Below are 15113 nucleotides of genomic sequence, written 5' to 3' on the forward strand. Positions count from 1 at the left end.
GTTACCTCCGCTGTCATCAGGCCTGTACTGAGAGCTGCGGGGGGAAGTGCACTGTCGCCATCTTGTGTTTCTACACTGTTAGCACGTGGGGAATTTTTGCATTTCTGATCAATACTGCAAATCCTATAATCCAGTGCCCTCTCTCTGAGGTGGCCTATTTTCACTTGGGGTTGGCAAAGCCAGCTGTTGACGCCGTTTTCTGGGAAGCTGTTAGATAAGTCGTGTTACTAGAAGCTTCAGGCCACATTACACTGCAGCACAGTGCATCACTCAGCCTCTGAATCCTAAACACAGTGCTGAGAGAGGCAGACAATCAAATCCACCAATGGTCTTTACAGTAAAATAATTTATTTTACAATCCATATTTTTGCGTAGTATTATTGCTTTGCATGTATAACATGAAAACAGATAACTCAAACCTTCATTACAAAATTTGAAAAGCATGTCACAACCAAATCCCAATCTTTTCAGTGTATAGTCTGGCAAAAACACCCACACTCACATAAGAGCAACGATGGTGCCAGCACTTACTGAAACAGGACTAAAATGAAGTTTTTCCACAGAATACATATCAAAATTCTGATTTAATCATTTGTTTTAAAATTATTTGACATGCAGCTTACACATTCTGCAAACCGTGGCATTTCAGACACACTGACAAGCTTGTGCACTCACAATGAATACAAAAAAAAAAATATACAAGACATGATGCCTATAGAGTGAAAAATGTCCTCTTTCCTGCACCATTACTCCCCAAAAGATGTCCATTTTGAAAGTTAAGCAACACAAGATACATATAGGGATGCGCTCTGTGAAACTGCTGTTGCAACACCCTCAATCACCAAAACTGCACTCTTCTCATTCATGTAGACTACATGCACGTTTCTAAAATCATTCGCGTGACACGGTGCATCCATGAGCTGTTTTGTTAAATTAACAGTTAACCATTGAACTGATAAATACCATAATTCAACCATTTTAAAACCTTTTTTTTTTTCCTCCCACTAGTGTTCACTCGTCTGAGGGAACAGCCCAAAAAGAACCATTTCTGCTGAAAGGTTTGTGTGTTTTTGTCTGAAACTTCAACTCATACGAATCCAAGTTCGGGGACAGCACAGAGGGTCATTCCTGCATTGTTACAAACATTTCCATCATTTCAGTCACTCCTTATAGAATAGAATGATAGTGTGTTTGTCAGGTAACAAAAATATTTCTGCAGTCAAGCTATTCAGCTGCATCCATTTCATGAAATCTTTACTTATTTTTTACGTATTTTTCTGTTTCTGTACCCATGTATGTATCTTCTGTTTCCTGTTTCATTACATCACACCTTATATTATTCTTATATTACACTGTCATTTTATTATACATTTTCTCTTGTACTTAATTTCTATAAAACTATACACTGGAACTGTATGAGTCTAAGTTTTAGCCCCAACCCTCCCTCTGTTTGTTCTCCAGAATCTCCTCATAAAGCCAGCTCTGGATGAACTCCTGACTCTTGTCCATTAGCTGGAAGAGTTGAAGATATTCCTCTGGATATACATGGCCTGTCAGTATGTCCTCTGGCAAGCCCATCTCCGATAATAGCTTCTTCCCACTATCTGGAGACCAGAGACTAGAAAAAAAAAAAAAAAACACAAAAGAGATTAAGCAAGAGGAAAAGAAGGTCAGTGAGCAAGTATGCATCTTTTCCACAAAGAACAGTTCTTTATACAGCATATGGCTGCAGGACAGCCTTAACCCTTTATGGGGCAAGGCACCATATTTGGTAACTTAAGTGGGAGTTCAAAATGCCGCCCCCTTGCCTCACCATGAGGCAGTAGAACTACAAGATTTCTCCAAGCCAATCAGTGACAATCAGGCTACATGACAGACCGGCAAGAAACCATATATGGTAACTTCACTGACCTTGATTTTCACCATAAAATAAAAAATGTGCGTGTGTGTGATGCTTACTTGAGCCTGTCAATGAGCTTGACCTTCCTCTTTGCCAGACACTGTTTGACCATCACCATCAGAGTTGAAGCATTAGAAGGAGTGAGACCTGCAGAGAACAGATCAGCTCGTGGACGCAGGCGCACCAGGCACAGGTGGTCATTGGGGAGCTGGGGGGGGAGTGGAGAAGGAAAGAGGTCATATTAAACAGACAATACCAAATCAACTTTGCATTTCTGCAAACGAGTCTGTTCTCTTCCTCACCTTGCCCTTAGAACCAGCCACACTCTGTCTTGAAGACACCACAAATGACTCCCAGGGCTCCTGCACAGACAGAGATGAGGAGGATGACGACAATAAGACTCGGATCAGATTTGCTCTCTTTACACTGAATGTATTGAAAGTTTTAGTGGCATGATGCCAAGCATTATTATCATAAATGGAACACTGCAACATGCTTTTTTGAAACTCCAAAATAAGTTTCTGTAAAACATTAAGGCCACCCTCCCTCACACTGTACCTTGTGTAGCAGTTCAATGTCACAGGCCATCTGCCAGAGGACACCGAAGGCTCTGTAGTGCATCATATCACCTGGAGGTGACACCAGTTTCTGGTGGAGAAATAATCTGATTATCGATTCATTTCAGTTACCAGACATCTTCAAACTCAACTAGTTAGATTGCACTGTCAGCATAAATGTGACAGTTTTCAGGGCAGACCATCTGCTGCAGCTTGAAGACACACACATACACTCACATTGATGTAATGCATTCCCTAGCCCCTCACCCTAACCTAACCCCAAAATCACACCAGGCACGATCAATCTGCGTCACGTTCCGGCTGTGGTCCGGTTTTGCTCCATAATCAGTGCAATTGTAAAACCCACTGAGAGCATTTCAGAAGTATTTCAGGCGCGGAGCATTTTGTGTGGCCGATTAGCTGACTTGCTCAGATTTTTTTGATTTGGTCATTTTCCTGTGATTTTCGTGCTTCTAACGTGTCAAAACAAGCTACAGTACGTATGTTGTCCATTTTAAATGTGTTTCTTGTCCATATTTTTTGTTTAGTTGTGCTGTAGCTTACAGACAGCTAAAGTGAAAGTACCTTTTCCACATCCAAGGCGAACCACTCGTCAAACATGGTGTGAAAATCTACTCTGACCAATTAATGTCTTGCCTGGTGCCACAGATTATAAAATAATGTTGATGTGATGGTGGAATATACAATTGAAAGTCTGCACATGGGCTTTTATTTTGAAAACTGACCAGATTGTCTTTGCCGTTTGTCTGTCTGACTTCCTGCCTGTGCTGCTTGAGGTGATCTGGCCATGGCAAGCGTAGAAAATAGACCAGGCACCAAACCACTTCTGGGACACTTCTGGGTTTTAAAGCATTGACTAGAGTGGACGCAGTTAGCTCCAGCGGTGGGTTTTAGCCTTTAACAATCACAACCAAGTGTCTAACCCCAAACCTTAACCTAACCCTAACCTTAAAAACAAATCTTAACCGTCTAAAGGCCCTTTGAAGTTGTGAGGACCAGGCAAAATGTCCTCACGATTGTGTAAAAACGAAGTTAGTTTTTTTTTAACTATACAAAGACATGCGCGAGCGCACACACACGGTTATACTCTGATCAACACAATGATACTCATTTCTACAGAAGTTAAAATACTGTTTCTTTACCAGGTATTCCTTCTCGCTTATAAAGAGGTTGAGCTCCACTCTTCCGTATCTGTAGACCGACAGCCGCTCAAACAAAGCATAAACCATCTTCAGCAACAAGCCACGCTCTTTATGCCGGGGCAAGATACCCACCACCTTCACTGGGATGTCTAGAGAGACACACATATGAATACATTACCAAAACACACACTAAACAATGCATAGTGTTCATTCAGTAAGGTGTGTTATTGCGTAAGAGATACATACCAAGTCATTACATTGATGGAAAGTGATTTTACTTTTTTTTTTTTTAAATGAACGACAGTTTGAGTTTTACAAAACAGCAGTGCCTTAGGGTTTGTTACACTGTATGTATATGTGCATTTTTCCCCCTCACCATCAGTCCAGCTAGCTTCTGATATTCCAAGGTCAGAGAACAGTTTGTCAGTGAACATGGTAGGGGGTCGGAGGTTTCCACTGCCAATAGGGTCTAGTTTAAAGTAGTCACAGTGAACTACTTCCAGCTGGCCATCGAGACAGCTTTCCAACTTCTGCAACATGAAAATATCATTTATTTGTCAAACTGCCACATAGGGACAGAGATAAACTGAAGAAATAAAATCAGATAATTAAAACTAGTTAGGTTATTGGTCAATCTCCATTTAAGGATGCAAAAAGTTGTTTGATGCTTAGAGACGTTTGTGTTACCTGTAGATCATGTAGGAAGAACTTATCCCCTTCAAGAGCCACAACTCTCTGAGCTCCAGCGTTAAGCAGAGTCTTAGTCAACACCCCAGGGCCTAAAGAACGCAGACACAAACACAGCCATCAATTTATTGTTCACTGAAAAGAATAATAGAAACTTAGAAATCGCCAAAACACATACATATATTTTACGCTATCGCACTCCAGTCAGAAAAAATGTTTGTTTCACACCAAACTAACTTGTAGGAGAACAAAAATCCATATGCTGTAGAAAGGACACGTGTGTTTGGCACTCATACATACCTGGGTTACATTCGAAGATAATAGCTTTAGCATCCTCGGGTCCTAAATGTTGTGCTACCAGTTTTGCCAAGTCTGGGTCCACTATGAAGTGTCTGATTTTTTTACAGGCCAGAGCATGGCGTACATTCTCCTCTACCTCCCCAACGTCCAGGAAGTCATATCGGCACAGTGGGCGACACTGGCCCTGGAGAAAGACAGAAATGCACACAGGGAGAGAGAAAACAATCAACTACATAAGTGGAAAAAGCTCAGAATATTGAGAATCATTGTCAGAGTTTTTCTCAATTACAAAGTGGTTCAAGTAGCGTGGAAGAATTTCAAGAATGATGCAGTATATTACGATAAAACCAAATGAAAACTGAATGGTTCCTGAGGAAATATTTAAGAACTGCAGCGGTAGACAGTGAAAGAATACAAACAAAAATACTGCATGGATAAGAACACTGCAAAAACAAGGCTCAACCTGTGGGCTACACACAGTTGTTCGGGGCTAAATATTTGGTACTGCTGCAGGGTCAGGGCAGATCTATGTGTTGTGCACCTCAGCAATCAAGGGAAAACTGCTCCATAAGTCAGGGTATCAGACCTTAGTGAAAAGAAAGCTAATAACAGAGCAGACTCAAGACATGCTGGAGGTTTCAAGTCTCTTAACCACCCTGTAAGGAGCTGCAGGTAGGCGCGAGGGAAAAGTGTGTTTGGGCCGTTTTGCTTGACTTGAAAGTGGGTGAATAATTGGAAACGCATCATGTAAATACTACAATTGCCACAGTTCCTTTTAAAGACTAGTGTCTAAGATCAATCAGAGCTTAAACTTTCCTGCCTACCTGTACAGCCACAGCAGACAGCTTCCTGTGTGCGAGTGCCGAGGAGGGTGATGTTCTCTCAGCATGGGGCTGTTGGAAGCCTGGACCAAACGTGGGCCGACCAGGACCAGAGGAGAGAGAATCCAGGCTGTAGGCCCTTCTATGAAGCACAGGCACCCCGCGAACACAGAGGCCAGAGGGACCCACATGGGCCAACACTGCCTTGTGCAAACAGGATCTACTTTTGATGGTCTGACAGCATGAAAAGCGCATCATAAGATCCATCGCTCTACAAATCTGGGTGGCCATGGTGAAACAGTGGGCCTGCAACTGCAGAGGAAGACGGGGGAGGGGGAATAGGGGACCTCTGTGAGAGGTCACGACCTACAGACAACAGGGAGGAAAGGGGAGAATGGATGTTAAGACATTCAAGAGATATTAACTCACACTCGCACTATCGTTCTGGACATTTGGGTAATTTGCACGAGTCCATGAGGTCTCTCTCAGTAACGGTTGTAGTAGCTACAACAGTTGTGTATCTCGTATCCAAAAAGTCAAAAGCATGGCTAAAATTATATATGACAGGTTTTATATGCTCTCTACGCTTAAATTCACATCATGATATAAAAATGTCTTGAACACACAAGTGAGTAAAACATGTTCTCCTGGCACGTGGGGAGTTATACTTCATGAGTTTTGATCATTTAACCCTTTTGGCCTCTCTGCAATGGTCTTCACTGTCCCCCGGCCTGTAAGGCGGCAGACTTTGGTCTCCCAGCTCGTCAAAGAGACTCAAATAGCCTAACATGCAATGTGTTACAAGACGGGGTTGAGCAGTTCTATTATACCGATGTTATAAAAGCTGTTAGCCGAACGGCTAACCGTGCGCTAACGTCACCGACTAAAATGTATTTTATGTCATTTCACCCGGAGAAAGACAGACATTCCTTACCACAGAGTATCCTCTATGCCCAAATGTAACGACATTAATGATTTAAGGATGGCTGCTGGCTGATGGAGGTCCGTGACATTGAGCCCCCAGTGTCCCCACCACACGCAGCTTGTTTTAACTCTCGTGGAGCCATAGGCGACTCTGACTGTCGTCATTGACATGCGACTGCAGCGAGGACCAATCAGAAACTCGAGGAAGTTGTCACGCTAAGATGCTAATTTCAGAAAAATAAATAAATGACATTTTGTGTAGGCCACGCATTATTATCGAAATATGAATTGCTCAAAAAATCAACACAACACACTTTCATGTAATTGTTTAGCTAAAAATCAACGCTGTTGTTAATATCTGTTCGTATTAGCATAACGTTGCTACGGAAGTAGACGCCGAAGCGCTGTCAAAACAAAAGTGCCCGCAGTCCGACTCTGCCTCGCCAGTCCATCAGGGACGTGAAGGTGTGGCAGAGAGCTCCTCCAGTCTGTTCACTGTCACTATGGCGCATGTCGAAACAACCTCTAGCAGGCCGTACCACCTGGTCATCTTCGGAGCCTCCGGGTTCACGGGCCAGTTTGTGGTGGAGGAGGTGGCCAGGACCGTGTCCGAGGGCCCGAAAGGGAACCTGAAGTGGGCCGTGGCCGGCAGGAGCAAACAGAAGCTGGAAAAAGTTCTGGAGCAGGCCGCCGGAGTCCTCAGTATGTATCTGCACAGTCACTTTAGTGTCTAGAGCCGCAGAACAGCCTCACTATTAACCTGCTCGGCTGAGGGAAAATGCTAGTATGTTGTCTTTGGTGAGCTTTGTATTTGATGTTTCAAGAGCACTTGGACACCTTCTTGTGCAAGGGGAAATTGCTTAACTCCGACTCGGGATGACTTATCTGTCCAAGCTGATAGTGATTAGTTTTACATGACTTTGACCCTAAACTCTGACTGAACTCTAAAGAGCCGTAACTCCTATTCAAATAATATAATAACTATTTATCCACATAGTCGAACCAACTGGCAACATGATTTTTTATTATCGGTATAAGTGTTAAATCAGTCATGATAATACTTTGAATTAAAGCTCCAACAGAAATACAGATATAATTTTCCTGATGTGATTGTTATGTGGAATGTATGACATGTGTTTACTGAATATTTTTAGTAAGTCAGTAATTTTCCAGGTTGATGGTCTGTATCCATGCAACCCTCTAAACACAGATAAGTAAGTCCATCAGCAGATCAAAACCAGGGAGCTATTCTGCTCTCATGATAGTAATGTGAGTTTCCAGAGGATTAGATAGTTATTCTGCCGTCCCCTCCTCTTCGGCTCTCTCTTTAGGCAGCACACAACAGCTGATGGAACATAGCTGCTCACTGTGCAGTCCCCATCCACAGCAGCACTCACAAGTTAGCCAGTTCAGTCATTCAGTGAATGATGAAAAACCGCTGTTTGTCTGTGTTTAAACAGAAATGTGCTTTTTCTCCTACAAGCCCCAAACAGTTATACTGGCACATTTAGTAACAGTTTATATAGTTGTTCTATATAGTTCTTAGACCAGTTATGCCACATATGGCACATAAAGCACATTTCCCTTACTTAGAATATACTGTAGCACCTACCGTGTGTGTCTGTGTGCACAGGTAAGCCCGAGCTGAGGTCGGAGGTGGACATCATCGTGGCAGATGTAGGAGAAGCAGACTCCCTGGCAGCCATGTGCAAACAGGCTGTGATTGTTCTGAACTGTGTGGGGCCTGTAAGTAGACGATTCTTCCGAATGTGTGCACCTCTGTTTATCCTCTTTAACACACAGAAGGTAGTCCGTCTCATGAATTTACATCTTTCACTACATTGGCATCACTGTAGATCAGCTTACTCCCATCTTTCTCTTTCCCCCCTCTCTCTCTCTGTCTCCCTCTTTCTTCCTCTCTTTCTCTCATTTGCTCTCTCTCTCTCTCTCTCTCTCACACACACACACACAGAGCTGCCTTCATTCACACAAAGAAAGCTACTGACTTACAGCACACAATATGTGGTATTGTGTTAAAGTCAGAATGGAAAGTAGGTTTCCGCCACTGCTTTGCATCCTGCACATCATTCAGGTTATTGTTTCAAACCAAACTCAATTTTTTGATTCAATTCACATGCAACTCTTCCACTTCAGTAACTTCTGCTGTTGCACACAGCAGCACTTTGCCAGCTTAGTTAAAACTGTGGCACACCGCTGAAGCCAAAAGGTAATGGAAAATTTCAGTTTATTAATCTTGACAATACAAAACCGCTCATCTTTTTTTTTTGTATGTGATAAATGTCATGATTCTGGTTTTACCTGGTGAGAAAGACTACTTTGTATTCTGTGAACCATACGTCTTACACAATATATGAAGGAACAGCAACAAGGATGGTTAATCAGTAAAGCTGGACTAAAAGTTGGTCTGTGTAGTAAAACTTGAGTCGGCCATGTACTGACCAAAGATTACACATGGCACTATAATGAACAAGAGCTGGACTATACAGCTGCAGTGTGCACCAACAAACACTGCTGCAGTGTGTGGAAAGTCAGTGAGGGATCATGTCTCATTGCTACACCAGCAGCAGTGGGCGCCTGAGTAGAATCAAGTGGGATTTGGGGGGATGAGGTGTGTATTAACAGTTGCTGGTGTTGGAGAGATGTGCCTGTCTACACTCTGTTCAGACCAACACAGGGATATGACTTGAACTATAGTTGATGGGTAATTAATTGGCCATCAAGCAAATTAGAGGAGACAGGAGGAAAAAGTGACGCAGTGTATTAATTGGTGAGTGAATATGTATCTCTGTGTGTACAGTACAGGTTCTATGGCGAGCCTGTGGTCAAAGCCTGTGTGGAGAATGGAGCCCACCATATTGATATCTGTGGAGAGCCTCAGGTATGCTATCATTCTATTTATATTTATATATGACTTGGCTGCAGTGTGTCCTTACAGGGCAGTATTTATTTAATTATTTTAACTTCTTCGTTCATCTGGTGTTACCTAAATCTTACATTTGGATGCTTTCAATTAAATACTGCTTGTTAGTTAAGATTAGATAACCCCCCCATCCTTTTATCACTAAGGTTGTCGTCCTCAAAGAAATGGATCATCTAAACCGCAACATGCATAATTACAAAACAGTTATTATCAAAATGCTAAGTGAGAATTTAAATCCTCTTTGTCTACCTGCGTGTCCTCAGTGGCCGCTGCATGGGTGCCGTCTTGCAAATGTCCTAACATTCTCCTTTGCTGCTGTTTGTTTGGATGAAATGGGAGACGTGCTGACTTTCATGCTGTAGCCTGTTAGACAAAATTATCTCTCACTTGGCAGGTTTTCCTCGCTGTCAGATGTCGTTATTTGTGTAATGCAGCATGTCTCGCTGAAACACGGTCAGGGCTCTGACTTGGTTCCTCCCTGAAAGCTACACAAGAATCTCTTGAATAATCATTGTTGAACTGTGTGTGCAGTTTCTGGAGGGCATGCAGTTTAACTACAGCAGCCAGGCAGCTGACAAAGGTGTGTACATCGTAGGCAGCTGTGGATTCGACTCCATCCCCGCAGACATGGGCGTCCTCTACACCAGGGACCAGTTCAAGGGTACGCACATATCGACATGCTCGTAATCACATGTACACAAAGTGACGCATCAAAAATGAACCCCTCTCTCCGACACTGATATGCAGTGGTCCGTTCACTCTCCTTCTGTTGCTATTAATGATTCATTCACCGTCCTGTTAGCTTCTGCCAAAACGTGTGTGTGTGTGTGTTCATGTTCATCCACAGGTACGCTGACTGCAGTGGAGAGCTTCCTGACTGTCAGTGCAGGACCTGAAGTAAGTAAGCATATTACCAGCTTGTAGTTGACTCCTAATTACCCACATTCCTCTTTATTTCCCCCCATTTATGTGGTATTTCATGTTTTTCTCCTTATCTCAAATGTGCCTTTTTTTCCTAACTCATTATGTGTTATTATGCTTCATTTAATTCATGCTCTCTGTGATGCCCTCCTTCACATTTTGTATGTGTGTACGTGTGTGTGTGTCTGTGTGTCTGTCTTCCTCCATCAGGGCGGATGTATACATGATGGCACATGGCAGTCAGCCATCTACGGTTTTGCAGACAGCCAGAAGCTCCAGAGTCTCAGGAGGAAGTTTAATCACAAACCTCTCCCTTCTGTTGGCTCTAAGCTTAAACGCAGGTATGTGGAGTAGTAAATCACTTTAGATTTTTTTTTTCCTAAATGAATCGCATATATACTTTTCCTCAATGGCACTTACACAGCCAGTTTGTTAAAGTAAATGAATTCAAAACACCTTTTACTGTCCTATCCTTGAAGAATAGGTTCACAATGGTGCATAATCCTCTAACCACATCTGGACAAATGGGAAACATCCATTTGTTTCAGGGTTGTTTTCATATCATTGATAATGTCTTCTCAGCGCGCGTTTCTTCATATGTGTGCATTTGTAGGGGAGCACTGTTCTTCAGTGATGAGATTCAGCAGTATGCCGTGCCCTTCATGGGCTCTGATCCCTCTGTTGTGAAGAGATCTCAGCGCTTCCTGGTGGAGGAACATCAGGCCACACCAGTCAGTCTTTGATTTGTTTTGTCTTCCTTTCTTCACATCACACACTTTCTCTGCTCACAGTTTGTGTTGATTTTAATGGTCTTACTTGTAGTGAGGACCCACCCATCCTTCTCATTATTTGGACTGTTGAAAGCTTTTTAATGAAACGGCTTCCTTCAGTGTGCAGGAACCCTTTCTCAGCAGTCTTCTGATTGACTCTAGGTTCAGTATGGAGCGTATGCTGGAATAGGAGGCATTGGGAGCATTATCAAGCTGATGTTTGCTGGCATGATGTTCTGGTTCTTGGTCAAGTTCAGTTTCGGACGCAACCTGCTCGCCAAGGTAAACAAACCTGGCAAGCATAGAAACAGAACACATGACATAATACTGTTCTACATAATACCTAATATTGAAACACAGAAGTGAGAGTCTGCCTGTTGTTTTTACCCACCCTCTCAGCACCCAGAGTTCTTCTCCTTTGGACTCTTCACTAAGGCTGGACCAAGCAGAAAGCAGGTGAAGTCCTGACAGAACAGAAAATGTATCAGGATCTTCTAGTTATAAATAAATGTTAATATGACGTGTTTTCTGATGTGTGTTATGTGTGTATTAGATGGAGGGTTCATCTTTCCAGTTTACCCTTTATGGAGAAGGCTACTCAGAGGGACAAGACCCGTCTCAGGGAAAACCTAACAGCAAGATCCGCACTCTGGTTCAGGGACCAGGTAACTGTAACTGGTTTGTTCTTGATGTAACAAAGAGTGAAAATGAATATACTTGGGTTCCCCCCCATAAAGCAGTTTGGCTTGATGATTGCCAGTTGATGTGGCTTCAGGAGGGAAGCCCAGGTACCCTGTTTAGCATGTTCAGCACCTTCTTTGATGTGTCTAATGGTTGTATAACTGTGTTTCTGTCATTATCCAGAGTGTGGATATGTGGCCACGCCCATTGCCATGGTACAGGCTGCTCTAACGATCCTCAACGAGCCCACGGCCCTGCCCAAGACGTAAGTTATCACTCCTCAAATCTGCTACCTGGCCCGGAGATGACTTTACACCCAAATATAGATACAGCACACAGCATGACCCGTTAAACCAACATATCACTTTGCACAATTTCGTTGCGAGTTCTACCAGATGAGCCAATGTGGGGCGTGTGTTAGGTTTCCAGGTTTTTTTGTTGTTTAGTTTTATGAGAATTAGGTTTTTCAGTCCTTCTAGCCAGTGAATGTAATACAGGCACTGAACTCTTAGTCCCAAAGGGCTGATAATTTATAATTAACCAGGTGACAATTAAATGTGTTTGTGCTGTGTATTTGAATAGAAAGACTAAAAGCAGGGGACGTGGGACTGTGAAATAAAATGATAATATAGAAGCAGTGAAAGTGAGTTGATCTGTGATCATGTTTGATCATCATGGACTAGATTTAGTATGTAGCAAATATTCAACATCATGTCAGAATTTGCTAGTAATCAGAATTTTATGTTTTATGTCGATGCACAAACCATAGAAACTATTTGTTCCACATTTTACAGTGTAGTGGTTCAACATCCATGAATGTAACCTGATCGTGGGGATGACGTTAATTTTGGTTTAAATGAAATTCTTATTTTTATCCTTCATTTCCAGGGGAGGAGTTTATACTCCAGGAGCTGTGTTTGCAAAAACCACACTGATCGACCGACTCAACAAACACGGCATCCAGTTCTCTGTCATCTAAAGTTTGTCCCTCCCTGCTGCATTACTCCAGGTTTCTCTCAGCACTTACTAATATGCATATAACAACTGGGAAGTTTCCAGCTTTAGAGCAGAGTTACTTCATCACGAGAGCCTCGACTAAAGACTGAGCATACTTTCAGATCAAGTTCTAACAGCATTTTCTCTGCATTTTTGGCATTTATCCTTTTCATTTGGTCAGAAACTTGCCAGTCTCCCTTTGGCTTGAATGTACCATTAACCCACTGCTTGGAAGACAAATTGCACAACTGAGGCAGTTTTACTGTCCCTCCTCACTAAGGACCGGAAGAGACCAGTTGTGTGTGAATAGGTTTTGGCCAGGATTTGGTTTACTTGACGTCTTTCAACACAGACATTGAAGAAAATCACACACTAAATTGGAATTCATATTTGTACCTAATTGGATAGAACATGGTTTATTAGCAGTCTGGGTAACCAGGTGATGATGATGTATATTTTAGGCCTTTCATCATACCAGAGATTGGTTAGTGACCGTGTATTCATCACATGATACTGTATAACACATCATGTGGAGAAAAGTAGACACTCCTTCGTGATGCAGTCTGTATGGTATTTACCCATCACAAGTTCATTTGATGACCCGTGTTATTAAAAAGCAACAGTACAGCAGGCCGACAGCTTCTTGGTATTAAGTGTAGTGATCCTGGACAATATTTCCCACGGCAGGGTTTACAGTTGGTGAGGTAGCTTGAGATCAGTGCTACGGATGTAGTGAACTGTATTACAAACACCTGCACGTGAACTTCTACAATCTGTATGTTGCTTTAGACGCACAAGGACATTAGGAAGTAGCACTAACATGGTAGCTGTGTGTGTAAGAGAATAGAAACCTGCTGCGTGTGTGTGTGTGTGCACGTACATGCTTGCCGTTCCTGGCCTGCTAGCTAAAAGTCCTGATTGCTTTGTCTTTGACAGTTAATAGTTGGACTATCACTAAATCATCCTGCTTTTTCAGTGTTTATATTTTTTAGGTTAATGATGCAACAATTCAGCCATCTTTAAATGTTTGCTTGAGCCTTGTCAGAAAATGCATAAAGTTGTTTGTGCACAAAATGGCATGAGTCACTCCGTGAAAGTGTGTGAAAAGTTTGAAGGGTTTTTTTTTTATTTTGAAGTTCTGTCGCTTGTGTGGACTGAAAGAGTCACATCCACAAAGTGGTGTTGTTGATCTCAGTCCCGAGTTGTTTTTCACATTCGAGTGTTCTGGGGTTTTGTTTTGGCGTGCTTTGCTTTGTATGGGCCTCATTAATAAAGCAAACTCCACTAATAGACAGTCTTGTGTCTTTCTCACACGGCTTCTTAGAAACATATCAGTGTTTCCTGACAAGTGGAAGAGGTTTTCAAGATCAGCGGTTCAGTTGTTTTCCATCCATCCTAAATTTTAGAGTGAGAGGTATCCAAACAACTTCTAATTATGTAATGCATCAGGGGTACACTCAGCATGTGCCACTGCAAGAAAATCCTGTGAAATTCCTGTGAAAGTCAGAGCTTGAGCCTCATTTTCACAGGAAGCGCTGTGTTTTAGGTTTTGGTAATTAAAAGAAATCCCTTAGTGCTCTAAAGCATTCCAGAAGTTTTCTCCAAAAAGCTGAGACAGCTTGTGCAGTGGCACAACATTAAATGCAGTGTAGAGGTCAGCAGAGGCTTCCAGTGTAGCCAAGGGGTGAAGGCATCGACCGTGAACCACAACGTCTCATGTCTCCTCCTCCATTTCCTGTCATTGAGAAATGCCCCCAAAAATATGAAAACAACAAAAAATCTGAAAAATGATTGCTACACATAATACCATTAAATATCTAGCACTGTGATGAAACACCTCAATTAGAGATCATCTGATCAAACTATACAAGATCAGCTTCTTCACTGACTCTTCTCTCTGCTGAATGGCCGGCAGCAGCATGATTATTAGTCATTTATTTGTTAAGTGAGTTGTGCCTTTATTTTGAAAATATGTATGAAAATATTAATGGTAAAAATAGTAAAGGTTTGTTATAAAGTTATAAAAATGACAAATGAGTCATGAATGGCTGCAGAATTCATCCTGAGCTCTCCACTGAAACCGTCATCAGTCAGATCAACTGCATGTGAAGCGCTTGCTGTGCAGTGAGGACAGCTTGTGCCACAAGTTTTCCCCTGGAAAGAGAAGGAGTGAGTGACATGCTGGTTAAATGACAGCTGAGCAGCACGGACGGCACTGCCGTAGAAGGAGATGTCAAAGCTTTCAGGTCAAGATTCACAAGGTGAAGTTCTTCAAGTTGCTCTCAAAATCTGTGACCATCGTGGATTCTGGAGGTTCGACACCAACTAAGGAACCTCTGAGAAAATGTCCACAAAGCAACAGAATGAATCTCTTTTCAACAGCTCTCGCTACACAACAGATGTGGTCGTGGTGAAAGGTGACACTGGTCCTGTTATGTCCATCTTCCTGCTA

General features: G+C 42.4%; 2 protein-coding genes across 2 annotated transcripts; one reads left to right on the forward strand and one right to left on the reverse strand.

Annotated features, from left to right (window-relative positions):
* Nucleotides 1-366: 366 nt before the first annotated feature.
* tfb2m (transcription factor B2, mitochondrial) lies at nucleotides 367-6583 on the reverse strand. Its single transcript, XM_070828627.1, has 10 exons — nucleotides 6363-6583; nucleotides 5432-5794; nucleotides 4608-4791; nucleotides 4308-4399; nucleotides 3997-4150; nucleotides 3621-3769; nucleotides 2459-2548; nucleotides 2203-2262; nucleotides 1960-2108; nucleotides 367-1618 (listed from the first exon to the last, which is right to left on the reverse strand). The coding sequence occupies exons 2-10, from the start codon at nucleotides 5717-5719 to the stop codon at nucleotides 1429-1431; spliced, it is 1356 nt and encodes a 451-aa protein (XP_070684728.1). The 5' UTR covers nucleotides 5720-5794; nucleotides 6363-6583; the 3' UTR covers nucleotides 367-1428.
* Nucleotides 6584-6780: 197 nt separating this feature from the next.
* On the forward strand, nucleotides 6781-13951 carry LOC139203334 (saccharopine dehydrogenase-like oxidoreductase). Its single transcript, XM_070833018.1, has 12 exons — nucleotides 6781-7054; nucleotides 7986-8098; nucleotides 9171-9251; nucleotides 9825-9954; nucleotides 10141-10190; nucleotides 10425-10555; nucleotides 10828-10945; nucleotides 11147-11266; nucleotides 11384-11440; nucleotides 11538-11649; nucleotides 11849-11930; nucleotides 12554-13951. Exons 1-12 carry the CDS (start codon nucleotides 6856-6858, stop codon nucleotides 12642-12644), a joined length of 1284 nt encoding a protein of 427 aa, XP_070689119.1. The 5' UTR covers nucleotides 6781-6855; the 3' UTR covers nucleotides 12645-13951.
* Nucleotides 13952-15113: the final 1162 nt, after the last annotated feature.

Source organism: Pempheris klunzingeri, chromosome 1, assembly GCF_042242105.1.
Source record: "Pempheris klunzingeri isolate RE-2024b chromosome 1, fPemKlu1.hap1, whole genome shotgun sequence".
In the NCBI taxonomy this organism is placed as follows: Eukaryota; Metazoa; Chordata; class Actinopteri; order Acropomatiformes; family Pempheridae; genus Pempheris; species Pempheris klunzingeri.

Excerpts from the sequence above, each read along its gene's own strand:
- tfb2m (XM_070828627.1), bottom strand. The coding sequence starts at position 5,719 with ATGGCCACCCAGATTTGTAGAGCGATGGATCTTATGATGCGCTTTTCA. Across the intron at positions 4,151-4,307 it reads TCTTCCTACATGATCTACAG|AAGTTGGAAAGCTGTCTCGA; the intron begins GTAACACAAACG and ends TTCATGTTGCAG. Across the intron at positions 2,549-3,620 it reads TAAGCGAGAAGGAATACCTG|AAACTGGTGTCACCTCCAGG; the intron begins GTAAAGAAACAG and ends TTTCTCCACCAG.
- LOC139203334 (XM_070833018.1), top strand. The coding sequence starts at position 6,856 with ATGGCGCATGTCGAAACAACCTCTAGCAGGCCGTACCACCTGGTCATC. Across the intron at positions 9,955-10,140 it reads CACCAGGGACCAGTTCAAGG|GTACGCTGACTGCAGTGGAG; the intron begins GTACGCACATAT and ends GTTCATCCACAG. Across the intron at positions 11,931-12,553 it reads CCCACGGCCCTGCCCAAGAC|GGGAGGAGTTTATACTCCAG; the intron begins GTAAGTTATCAC and ends CTTCATTTCCAG.